Source organism: Larimichthys crocea, chromosome II (genome assembly GCF_000972845.2).
Source record: "Larimichthys crocea isolate SSNF chromosome II, L_crocea_2.0, whole genome shotgun sequence".
In the NCBI taxonomy this organism is placed as follows: domain Eukaryota; kingdom Metazoa; phylum Chordata; class Actinopteri; family Sciaenidae; genus Larimichthys; species Larimichthys crocea.
In genome coordinates this window covers 5,338,221-5,351,143 of record NC_040012.1, presented here as the reverse complement: position 1 = coordinate 5,351,143, position 12,923 = coordinate 5,338,221, and the positions used below count along the sequence as shown (strand labels likewise).

At 40.9% G+C, this 12,923-nt stretch overlaps 2 protein-coding genes across 4 annotated transcripts in view; one reads left to right on the top strand and one right to left on the bottom strand.

The window, feature by feature from the left end:
* Positions 1 to 347: 347 nt before the first annotated feature.
* Positions 348 to 6,536, bottom strand: gtpbp4 (GTP binding protein 4). The gene is made up of 17 exons (XM_010751393.3): positions 6,393 to 6,536; positions 4,966 to 5,136; positions 4,774 to 4,877; positions 4,545 to 4,681; positions 4,321 to 4,421; positions 4,119 to 4,211; positions 3,660 to 3,851; positions 3,494 to 3,559; positions 3,284 to 3,373; positions 3,082 to 3,192; positions 2,913 to 2,990; positions 2,775 to 2,826; positions 2,585 to 2,685; positions 2,149 to 2,346; positions 1,857 to 1,922; positions 1,264 to 1,407; positions 348 to 1,082 (listed from the first exon to the last, which is right to left on the bottom strand). The coding sequence occupies exons 1-17, from the start codon at positions 6,438 to 6,440 to the stop codon at positions 930 to 932; spliced, it is 1,905 nt and encodes a 634-aa protein (XP_010749695.3). The 5' UTR covers positions 6,441 to 6,536; the 3' UTR covers positions 348 to 929.
* A 3,783-nt stretch (positions 6,537 to 10,319) lies between these two features.
* The window catches only part of LOC104935536 (La ribonucleoprotein 4B), a 39,071-nt gene continuing 36,467 nt past the window's right edge, over positions 10,320 to 12,923 (top strand). For all 3 annotated transcript variants that reach the window (XM_027287460.1, XM_027287459.1, XM_027287451.1), the window contains exon 1: positions 10,320 to 10,972. The gene's annotated coding sequence lies outside the window, so the exon portion shown is untranslated. The remainder of the gene's footprint in view (positions 10,973 to 12,923) is intronic.

The window sequence follows — 12,923 nt, the reverse complement described above, 5'->3', positions numbered from 1 at the left end:
GACCTATTTTCCTTCTGGGATTAATAAGTAATCTATTTATCTACATGTTAACTTCTATTTTCTATAGCGCTACATCTGTCATCCACCCATTCACACACTGATGGCACCGGCTTCCATGCAAGCCAACAAGCACACTTTGACCCGGGGTTTGAACCACGACGACCTGCCCTGCCTCCTGAACCACAGGCTGGAAAAACGCTAAGATGGAGTTCGATATGTTCGTAGAAATGTAACAGTCAGGGGCTGTGCAAGCTGAAAAGGTAAACGATAATAAAATTATATACCAGAACGATAGAGCAAGGTGAATTTCTTCAAGATAAAAGCACACATTTCATTTCAGACTGCAGTTGTGTTCAGGTGTATATTTATTTAGCTCCCATGTTAATGAATTTCTCAAAGGGAGTCTTGTAAAAGGAAGTCATCATCACTTTATCCAAAGTAAACTCAGCATTTTCTGAGCCGCACACAGGATGTAAGGCACGAAAGCTCACTCGACTGCTGTTACCAAGAGAGAAGAAAAACTCGTGTACGAATCAGTTTAACAACTGAAAAATATTTTACCAGTTTGATCGTGGCAACTGCAGAAGCAAAATAAGACGTTAACCGCCACATGACTCACGGTTTGTGAGTCACAGTCCTGTTTTACTTTTGTGAGCTATAACTGGAGAGCTGACGAATAAAAGACACTTATTATAATAATTACTAATAATCTAAATGTGTTGGAGCATTTCCCCAGCAGGTCTACAGTTTTCTATGGCACCACCATCCTCGGGGATGATGCTCCCACGTCACAGAAACATTAAATGACCAGAGTTTCCTCAATAAAGATATTCAATGTTCGTCTTTGTACTGCTGAGGAAATGTATAGAATGAAGACATGATCTTTCCCAACAGAGTGTTCGGATCTCAACAGTTCAGAAAAAGCAGTTTTATCTGCGATCGTTGGTGCCGGACTTCCTCTTCCCGGCCAGAAGATGTTTGGGTTTGAGGTCAAACACGTGTCTGTCCGCCTCTCCCTTCTTGCCTTGGCGGTTCATGTCTTTCTGGGAGTTCTTCATCATCTTCTTCGCCTTCTTTGCCATCTGAGGAATAAACAAAGAACATGACTCAGCTGTGCATAAAAACAAAAAAGCCCAATAAGGATGAGTTCATGTCGCTCTTTTCCAGAAAACCCTGTCTCCATAAATCCAGAGGGTGAACAGAGTTATTTAACAGCAGCACATTTCAGTGAATAAAGTCAAAGTTGAGACACCGGTCTTGTACCTTTGGATCCCGTATACCGGACTGATCTCGTGGCGGACGGGAGGCGCTCTGGCTTCGAGTTCTGGAGGTCGGAGGAGCCGAAGTTTCACGCTTGCGTTTCTTAGCAACGCTTCGGGATCGTCGGGCCTGCTGTGCGTAGTGACTCTGAAAGCAGAAGAAGAAGAAAATATGTATACGAGTGTTTCTGTGATTACTTTGTGACTTTCAAGGTCTTTCAAGGTGTTCAAGACTCAACTGTGTCATATTTTCAGGATTCAAGATGCTGGCAAAATTAGAAATCTAAAATTTTTAAGGCAAAAACCAATCTTCAAAAAAATGCTTTTTTAAATGTTTTTTAAAGATTTAAGTTCAACAGCATGGAAGTCCCGTTCAATGTCACTTTAAAGCACTAAAATTATAATAAAAATCAAAATTCACATTAATATTAAAGTCATAACTGTCTTAACAGAGCACTTTGTTTAAGTTTTAGACCTTTCTCAATATTTTCACATAATTTATGAGGCAGATCATAGTTCACATGATTAATTTAATTATCCGATGATATTATAGAGTCAATGTATTCTGCAGGTTCTGATCTAAAACAAAGTACTTACATCGTCCTTGTCTTTCATGTCCAGACCGAGCTCGCCCATCTCCTTCTCCAGCTTCTTTCTTTCAACCTGCACAAATCAAACACACACAGAGACACACGGTCGAGGTGAAGTTAAGTCAAAAGCAAACTTGTGTTACAAACGATAAACAATCGCTGCTGAGGTTCAATGCAAACTTCAAACATTTCTCAGGTGTTGCTCCAAAGGTTTGAAAAATACGATATGATAAAATTTCTCTCAGCTTTCCTCCACCGATAATTACGACATGGTGAACAGCTGTCCGGCCGCCCCTCACCTTGGTGGTGGTTCTGGGCATGCGAGGCCCGTGTATGTCCTTCTCTTTTGACCCCACGACCATGAGCTGCTTCTTCTCGCGGATCTGTTTGGCCAGAACTCGGATCTCCTGCATCTCCTCGTCCTCGCTCTCTTCATCCGAGTCGTACTCCCCGGCTCGCTCCTTCAGCTCCTCCTCCTTCTCCAGCTCCTCCAGTTTCTGTGAGAGAGGAGATCGAGACGTTTAGAAGACGGACACAATCATGAAAATAATCCTCGTCTCTAGATTGTACACAGCATCCTGACCAATATACATGGTCCGTACAGATGTTCCTCAACTTAACACTTAAATATAGTTTAGTAGAAACTGCTGTAGAGTTTACGAGACAGTCTCTGGTTCCAGATGTGGTTTTATTTAAATCTGGATCAGGAAACACGCTGCTACTGCAGAGACTCACCTTCATGATGTCAGGATCGATGTAATCTGCAATGTTGTGTCCCTCCCACACCTCGGGAACCCTGTCGTGCTTCTCATCCTCGTTCATCAGATCCCAGTATTCTTTAAAAACAAACAAAAAGCAACATGAGCGGCGCAGACATTCCACAACGACACAATGGCTTGATTGTTGAAATGAAAACTCTTCTTACTCTGCAGGTCCAGAATGTAGTCATCGCCAAGCTCCATCTCCAGATCTCTCTCCTGCAAGACGAACAACACAGTGTTTTATTATACAGCCATATGGAGAGCTTTTGTATCCCTGCTGTCTCTATGAACACTGAGCATACCAGTTTGCGTTTGGGCTGGTCCACCTCCATCGCCTTCTTGCGCGCCAGAGCTCCTTCAGGGATGAACGGAGGCCTCGCCTGAAAATGACAAAAGAAACAATTTTAAAAAAGAGACGCAGCAAACCTGAGGATGCCACACATTTTTCTCAATTGAATTCAATATATTCACCTTCTCATCTCTCTTGGTGGGCATGGCCAGGTGGAGACGGTTGAGAACATCGTGGACTTTCTTGCCCTTCATCTTTGTCTCGACGCGGTCGGCGAGGAGCCGGTCGCAGGCCTGACAAACACAAGACCATGACAGTGAGCCACAACATGCAAATGACAAATATTCAGGGTTCGATGTGAGTGTGAAGTCTGCTGTGCCTCACCTCATTTTTAACTTGCATGACTCCCTCCTCGGTCAGAGTGCTGGTCTCAATCACGGAGATTGCCTCGGCAGAGAGATCTGCAAAGATTTTCTGACGGCAAAACAACACAAGAGTGTAAGACCACGAGGTCAAGACGAACCTTCAACACTGAGAGAGCTAAAAAACTGCTCATTTAAAGTTGAAGCAGGTTGTGAGCTGTAAATCACTCACCTGGTTCTCCTCAGACAGCTCGCTGATCTTCTTCACGTCACATTTGTTGGCCACGATGATGAGAGGCTGCAGGGAGCAAGACACCAGCGTTACACTCCAACGTATTACACTGTCAAACCACTTTTATTCATCCTCAGAGAAACCTGTAACGTGACTGAAGTCTGACCTTGTTGGCGAACAGTGGTCTGATGTTGTTGAAGAGCTCCAGCTGTTCCTGCAGGGTGTGACCGCACTGCTCTGATACGTCCATGACGTAAAGAACCGCCGCTCGCAGGTGAGCCAGAGCCGTGATGGCCTGCATCTCGATGGTGTTCCTGTCCTCCAGGGGGTGGTCCAGGATACCGGGGGTGTCCACCACCTGCACACAAGGGAAACGTGTAGGTTATACATGGATTATAGATCCATTTATACTGGACCAACCTTCATTCAATCTAATTTATGACAATTTAGTTTGTAAAATGACAATTTTTCCAGACTCTGGGCATCTGATGTTGACGTTAACTCTTTGTATTTAAAGCAGACAGAAAGTATTTTAACCTCATGGCTCATAGCTCAACTTACTTAATCATACAAACACATCTGAAGCAAACGAACATACATGCATGGAAAGAATAACAGCTGTTACCTGCCAGCGGAGATATCTGTAGTCCATGTGACCCACAAACAGAGACTTGGTGGTGAAAGCGTACGGCTGAACGTCGACGTCTGCTCTGGTCACCTGACGAGGAAGATCATTTACATAATGCATTAAACACAGGGAGGTCGAGGGGCTGAAACACCATCAGGGTTGAGACAAAAACATCTCCGACTCATAAAGAGCTGCTCACCTTGTTGATGAAACTGGACTTGCCGACGTTGGGGTAACCGCACAGAAGCAGGGTCCTCGTGTTTGGATCAATGGACGGCAAACGGGACAGATGCTGACGCACTGTTGTAGGGAGACGACAGAGAGATTATTAAAGTTAAGATTAAAGCGTTGATCACTCTGATCTAACGTTCTGCAGACGTCTAACAGCATTTCAGTCAGGAGACATCGTCTCCTCTCCTTTACCTTGTTCCAGATACTCCAGACTCGACTTCTGTCGTTTCAGGATGGTGCACATACGACCCAGAGCGGCTCTCTTCAGCTGCTTGCACCGATACAGCGAATCTCCGTACTTCATCAGCCGCACATAATCTTTGGCAACACTGAGGGGTTAAAATAAAAGATGCCTGTTTAATCCATCAGATGTGGACGTTTTTGTCAGGATCACTGGATAGAAGATTTTAGACAAACGTACTTATCAATCAAATTCTTGGCGATGTTGATCTGCCCCAAAGCCAGTTTATAATGGTCTTTGTCGTACAACACGTTCATCAGATCGGCGTAGAACGGGTGGATGTCCTAAAAACAACACCACATCGTCAGATTTCACAAACATCAAATACGACCACGGGTTATAGGAGAGTCTTTTCAGAGCATGTTGACTTACGTCGAGCTTCGGGAAGTCTGTGAGGATCTGCGTGAGGCGGTCGTGGTAGTTCTGCTGAGTGAACTTCACCTTTCGCATGTAAAAATGTCGGATGCGGTGGATCTGGTAATGCTTGTGTACCACTGTGGGCGTCTTCCTTTGCGTTTTGGATAAAGTGATGTCGATGAAATCCTGCAGAGAACAACAATGCATGACATTAAAATTCAGCAGCAATGTAGGCTGACTATGATCAGCTACAGTTCATACAGGATTATTCCTGAGAAGATTATTTCTTGTTGACCACTGATGAATCCTGAACAGAGCTCAGTTTGTGTTAAACGTTTGGCGCCATGATCTTTAAACAGTTTAAGTTCTGCTGACGGATATCGAGAAATGTAAAACTTATTTTAAAATACATCTGAAGGATCCTCGAGTTTAATTTCATTCAAGATGTTGTAGATGGTTTGCTATGTTTCAAATTATTCTATTTAATTAATAAAGAGACACGAATGGTACTCATACCACAAAATGTACTATCCTGTTATGTGTATTTAATATTTATCAGTATTGTAACATGCACTGAACACCTACTTAACATTTAATTTATAAAAACACAATTTCCTACGTTCAAATATATTTTTTGTGCAATACTTTCAATCACACTTGTCAATATTTTGAATAATGTAATGTATCCTGTTTTTATAGTATGTTCATGTCTATTTAAACAGCAATACTTCTCAGCCTTGTCTTGTATATGGTCTAGAACATTCATACATATTCTATATTAGTATATTTTTTAAATAGTATTTTACTTCTTTATCTTATTTCTACTCTTGTTACACATGTATTTTTTTGCTCTTAAAGCTGCACAACACATTTCATTTCATTGTTGACCCTGTGTTAACCTGCATAAGACACATAAAGTGTCTTCATAGAGAGCTCTGCCAAACCTCATTAACAAATCTCTCATTTTAACATATAATCGCTTGTCTCTAAACGTGGACGCCTTTAAACAACACTTTGTGATGTGTAAATAAGTAAGGCACGCCTTCTTGTTAATTCGGCATATATTTAACACACATATCAGCTCTTTTTTTAGAGAGAGAAAGACAAACTCTGGTGTCTCGGTTCAGTCTCTCGCAGCTGCCGCACGGTGTTTAAATGGACAAACGCTGCGTGGAGTTTGGTGCGGGACACATGTCAACTGTCAGCGGCAGAGAAGAGCCAGTTATCGGGTAACACTTGTCAGACTGAACGGTTGTATGTTTAAATATATCTCATAAACTTCATATCTGTGGACACGAGCCCGCCGCTGTCTCAGCACGTGTTTTCCTCCCCTCCATGTTTTTCATCTTTAACCGTCTTTTAACGTCGAGCTCCGGCACCGACACGCGGCGGAGCGGCCTCCGTTTAAAACACGCTACAAGACGCGGGGTTAAAAAACTCACCTTAGCGGTGGGAACCACCATAATCTTCTTGAAATTATAAAGTGCCATCTTGTCGCGACACGTTGAGTCCGCGGACGGCACGAAAGGACGGTCCACGTTCCGCCAGCACCGGAAGAGACGCTGCAGACACCGCGGAGGAGTTTCTCCTCACAGCGCCCCCCTGATGGCCGAACACAGGTACTGCAGGGAGACGCTTCACTGTTTTAATTTCTGTCTGAATATTTTTTGTCCTTTTCCAGAAATAAAACCCACCACAGTAAGTTATGGTTGTTTGTAAAATATGCCATTAAATACTGTACTGTGTTTTAATGTATATATGACAGTCTGTAATATAAAAAACGACTTCATTCTGTATGAATTCCCTAAAAATGTCGTTTAAATCAGAATCAGGTTTAGAAGTACTTTATTAATCCCCGTAGAGAAATTGTTTTTGTTACCGCAAATCCCAAACGGTAAGAAAACAATAGTAAGAAAACAAAACTTTAACAATATACCCTATACAATATCCTATTTTAAACAATATATACACATGTATAAATAACAGTTAAATAGAAACAGTAACAGTAAAAATTTTTTTAAAAAAGTAACAGTGAGATATGAGATAATTTAGTTTTTTTAAATAAATAACAGTTAAATAGAACCAGTAAATAAAGGTTTTGCCATAAAATATTACTTATATTGTTGAAGAAACTGGCAGCTGTGGTTGCCAGAATATTACTGTAATAAACACAGTATAACCTTTTCTACAATTACTTTAATAGAATGTTAGTACTGCTGATTTCTCATATACGGTTGGTGTTTTATTCCATATTTTAAAATGTCTGAAGACTTTATCAGAGTAAAAGATGAAACGTAAAATATGCCGTTAAATCTCAAGGCGTTCTACTGTATAATTAACAGTCTGTAATGTAAAAAACGACTTCATTCTGTATAAATTCCCTTAAAATGTCATTTAAATAAAGGTTTTGCCATAAAATATGACTTATATTGTTGTTTTTGCAGTAAAGAAAAACTGTCAGCTGTGGTTGCCAAATTATTACTGTAATAAACACAGTATAACCTTTTCTATTATTACAGTAATAGGATGTTAGTACTGCTGATTTCTCATATAAGGTTGGTGTTTTATTCCATATTTTAAAATGTCTGAAGATTTTATCACAGTAAGATGAAATGTAAAATATGCCATTAAATATTTTACTGTATAATTAACAGCCTGTAAACATAAAATAAAATAATATAATAGAATATATATAATATAATGAATATAATATAACATATATATTTTTAATATAATAGTTTTGCTGTGGCAAACATTACTCAGATTACTCAGAAATTGTGGAATTTTTGGGGACTATTTTGAGCAGTGGATTAATCTACATTTGTTGCTCTATTTGGAGGCAGCAGGACGGTGTGTGTGTGTGTGTGTGTGTGTGTGTGTGTGTTCATGTTAATAAATGTCACCCAGCAACAGCGTGTCTCATTGGTGTCGTTTTAATATAGTTTTTGGACAACAATGGAGGTAAAGGAAGAAGATATATCACTCACTGTTGGTTAATGTCGTTATGACTCTAATGTTATTATTAAATATTGTCATAATTATCCTTTAAACACAGAGAGAAGTCTCTAATTAAACTCGTTAATTTGTGTTGTTGTATTTGTTGTGGTCCAGCGGTGATCCGGGAACAGCCAATCAGCGCGTCGCTTGTGGCTTTAAGCCACGCCCACTCCTGTTGATCACGAGTGAGTCCGCGTGCGCCCCAAACTGCCAGTCTCGACCAATCAGGAGGCCCCGCTGAGAGTGACGGAGGAGGGGGAGGGGTGGAGGAGGGAGGGGGAGGAGCTCGAGCTGTGTGTGACAGCTCCGGGTTCAGAGAGAGGACGAACACGAGGAGGTGTCACTCTGCTCATCTTCACTTCACCTGCAGGTTCACGTCACTGCACACACCTGTACCTGTCCTACTGCGAACAGTCAGAATGTTTCACTGTTTAATTAACAGTCTGTAATATAAAACACGACTTTATTCAGTATGAATGTCTTTAAAGTGTCGGATAAATAAAAGTTTTGCCATAAATATGACTGATAATAAAGTTATTAGTTAAAAAAAAAACCTTTTACTGTAATAAATACGGTATAACGTTTTTTTTTCTAATATTACATTTCTAATAAAACAATGTTATTTTTTGTTTATTTCACGTATAAGGTTGCAGTTTTATTCCATTTTTAAAGTGTCTAAAGATTTTATGGTGAAAATCTTCCATTATATAATAATAGAATATGTTTAAAAAATAATATAAAATATAGTGTTTTACTGTATAATTACAGTCTGTAATATAAATATGACTTCACTGTGTATAAATAAAATAATATAGCATTTTAAATATAACTAATAAACTTAAAAACACAGTCATACTTTCAGGCATTGGCAGTTTTTCACTGTAAAAACATTGTTTTTTTTTTCAGTTACATGTTTTCCCCCTCCACCTGATTGCATCTCACCAAATGATGCCAGTCTTTAACACATGAAACGTTTGGAAACAAACAGATTGCATTCCATTTTTGAAAGATGTTATTGAATGTTTTCAGACATGTTTAATACCAAAATTCCTTAAATGTCGGACTCTGTTTATACCCGAAAGATCTCAAACAGACATTAAGACATTCTAAATTCTTGGATTTTGGACTTCTTCAAGCCAGCCAAGAGTATAGAAGCACCATCATTATATCATATCTCATAAAAAGGCAGCAGAAAGACTTTGTTAATCTCTGGAAACCATATATAATATTATTGAGGATGGAAATGTGGGCTTTACCTACAAAGGATATCGGGAAATAGTTTATTTCAAGTTTACAATCCTGATGTCAATGTGTCGCCTGGTCAGCCTTTCTACTTTTATATACTTTTCTATTTGTATATATGTAAGCACAGGTTAACTTCTTAACACAGTTAGACTGTTGTTTCTGTTTATATTGTTCATTCTGTTCATACTACCATATTTATACATTATATCTTCCAGACTTGCCACTGTCTTTTCTTTTCTTTTCTTCCAATGTCTTTTAGCTTGTATATATTTTTATTTTATCTTATTTTAATTATATATATATTACATCTTTTACATATATTTTTATACTTCATGTTTACTGCTGTTTGCACCGGGATAAGAGGGAAACATCTCTGTATGTCCTGTACATAAGCAGCATGATAATAAAGCTGACTGACTTGAGTTATATATTGTTCTCAATGCAAAAGTTTAATCCTCTGCACATGTTTTTATTTTTCTCTGTACATATTTTTAATCCTCATTTCTCTGCAAAATTTAATTTTACTTACTACTACTTTTATATACTTTTCTATTTGTATATATGTAAGCACAGGCAACTTCTTAACACAGTTTATTTTTATTATATATATTATTTTACGATTTTACAAATGTTTAATTCCTCTGCACATTGTTTTTTCTTTGTACATAATTTAAATCTTATGCAAATGTTTAATTTTACTACTACTACTTTTATATACTTTTCTATTTGTATATATGTAAGCACAGGTTAACTTCTTAACACAGTTATATATTTATTATATATATTATTTCTATATTTACAAATGTTTCATTCCTCTGCACATTGTTTTTTTCCTCTGTACATATTTAAATCTTATGCAAATGTTTAATTTAGCCACAAATGTTTAATCTCTCTGCACATATTCAAATTTACATCTATCTCTGCAGTTGTTTGTGGGTTGAAGTTACAGTCCTGGTGTTGTCACTGTGTTGTTGATTTCAATAAATTAAACCAGCAATACATTTTAATAAACTTTTTTTTTTTTTTAAAGAGCTGATTTAATAAACTACATAAACACACATAGACGATCTGCGTGCGCACACGAAAGGGAAAGGAAACTTCTCCCTCCTCCTCCCTCTCCTCCCCTCCTCCTCTCTCTCCTCCCCTCCTCCTCTCCCCCTTCTCTCTCATCTTTAGCTGTAACGAGTGTTTGATCGATCGGAAGCTTTTTTTTTTGGAGACGAGTAACCGTTTCTTTTTTAACGGTTTCTCGGTGGTTCTTCTTCTTGTTGTTGTTGTTGGACTTTCCCGCCCTCTCCGTCTCTCCTCCGCCGCCTGCTCCTCCTCTTCCAGCAGAACCTGCCGTTAGAACCGTGAGGGGATCATTCAGCTCCGCGGCGCCAGATTTTTACCGAGCCCGAACCGACAGCACAAAGTTGATAAGCTAAGCTAAGCTAAGCTAGCTTAGCCACTTGCTAACTAGCTTGCGGTGCTGGTCGTGCGGGGGGAGCCTTGTTGTTGTTGTTGTTTTTGTTTTTTTGTTGTTGTTTTTTTGCGGGGTGTCGTCGTGACTTCTCGTGGCTGAATTTCCCAACTGAAACCCGAAGACTTAATTTCGAGCGGGAAGCCCAACTGTTGTCGACATTAGCCCGCTGCTACCTGCTAGCTGCTAATACCCTGCGTATTTAGCCTGGAAGCCGATTCAAGGCCTTGGAAGTCCGGCACCACCTTCAGCCGCCACCGCCGCCACCACCACCACCGATACAGTATTTTGCATTGCCGTTGCAGTGAGAGTCGACAGGTGAGTAGAGAAACTGTTTTATATGTTGTTAGAATAGCAAACACAGCTAGCGTGGTGTCAGGTTAAAGTTAGCTCTGCGTGCTAACTAAATATTAGCATGGAGGAGGAGGAGGAGGAGGAGGAGGAGGAATCCGCGAAATCACGCCGGAGGTCGCCATCTTTCATTGGATGCTGCTACAACCAGACACGGCTGCTACTTTGTCAGCCAACTTTAAAACATTAATTAAGGCCTGGTGGCGTTTGTCACGACCTCCGTGTTTCCTCCTCCTCCAGCCCGCACACGGTGCCCGGTGACGGGGAGGGAAGGAGGGAGTGTCGCCACCGCCACCGCCGTTGCATGGCCCTTGGCATGGGCATGGCATGTGTGAGGTGCAGCAGCGTTTCTCGGCTGTGGCAGCTACCAAACACTGCCTGCATTGCGTCTCCGGTGTTTGACCAGTAAAGTTGGAGCCAAACAAACAGCATGTGAAGCTTGTTTGGATGCCCATCCTCATCCAGACGACTAAAAATAAAACTCTTTCACCTCCTCCCTGTTGCATCTGAACCTCTGGCTCATTCTGGAACATTTTGGGTTATAAATCACCTCTTGTGATCATTGCAGGGTGTTTTTTATAACCCAGAATGCACACACACATGCAGTACAAAGCTCATAGACATGCAACGTGGAGTGATGGCCCTGCGAGCAGTTGAGGGGGTTCGGTGCCTTGCTCAAGGGCACCTCGGCAGTGCCCAGGAGGTGAGCTGGCACCTCTCCAGCTACCAGTCCACCTTCCATATATTTTTGGTCTTGAACCGGCCACCCTCCGGTTCCCAAGCCAAGTCCCTATGGACTGAGCTGCGTTTCTCGGCCGTGGCAGCTACCAAACACTGCCTGCACTGCGTCTCCAGGGTTTGACCGGTAAAGTTGGAGCCAGACAAACAGCATGTGAAGCTTGTTTTGGATGCCTAGCTGGTTGACCATTAGATTAGATTAGATTAGATTAGATATACTTTATTCATCCCACCACAGGGAAATTTACAGCAGCAGAGAGAGTGTAGCATACACTACGGAATTAGAAAAAAGTAGAGATACGTGAGATACCGGCTCTCAGAAATATCTATAACCTACAATAAACATGAAAAACAATCAACCTTCAAACAGACAAGTACTGAGGATAAAAGTGGCATGATATTTAAAGAGTATTATAATGTAAAGTGACCATAGTGTAAGAAATATTGCAAAGAAAGTGACCATGATACAAATATTATTATTATTGCAAGAGTAGTGATCATAATATAAATAATATGTATATACAAATGTGAGTGACCATGGTATAAATAATAACTGAAATAAAAATAAATGAAATAAAAATAGAGAGCAGAGACATGAACGGGAGACTACACCATGATCAGGTGGTGCAGGTGTTGTGTTGGATGAAGGACCTGCTGAACCTCTCCTTCTTACACCCTGGGTGTAGCAGTCTGCTGCTGATGGAGCTGCTCAGAGACCCCACAGTGTCATGTAGGGGGTGAGAGGTGTTGTCCATGGTGGATGTGAGCTGAGCTAACATCCTCCTCTCCTCCGCCTCCTCTGTGGAGTCCAGAGGACAGTCCAGGACAGACCTTGCTCTCCTGATCAGTCTGTTGAGTCTGCTCCTGTCCCTGTCCGTGCTGCCCCCTCCCCAGCAGACCACAGCATAAAGGATGAGGCCACCACAGAGTCAGAGAAAGTCCTGAGGAGAGCCCTGCACACTCTGAAGGACCTCCGTCTGCTCAGCAGGTGGAGGCCACTCTGGCCCTTCTTGTAGAGAGCATGGGTGTTTGTTGTTGAGGTGAACACCCAGGAATCTGTAGCTCTCCACCACCTCTATGTCCGATCTCTATGACCATCCTCATCCAGCCGACTAAAAATAAACTCTTTCCCCTCCTCCCTGTTGCATCTGAACCTCTGGCTTATTCTGGAACAACAGAG

Bases quoted from the DNA above. Each gene is read 5' to 3' on its own strand.
- gtpbp4 (XM_010751393.3), bottom strand. From the start codon at position 6,440: ATGGCACTTTATAATTTCAAGAAGATTATGGTGGTTCCCACCGCTAAG. The intron at 2,686-2,774 runs GTAAGAAGAGTT...TTGTTTTTAAAG, and splicing joins CTACATTCTGGACCTGCAGA to AATACTGGGATCTGATGAAC. The intron at 1,408-1,856 runs GTAAGTACTTTG...TTCTGCTTTCAG, and splicing joins ACATGAAAGACAAGGACGAT to AGTCACTACGCACAGCAGGC.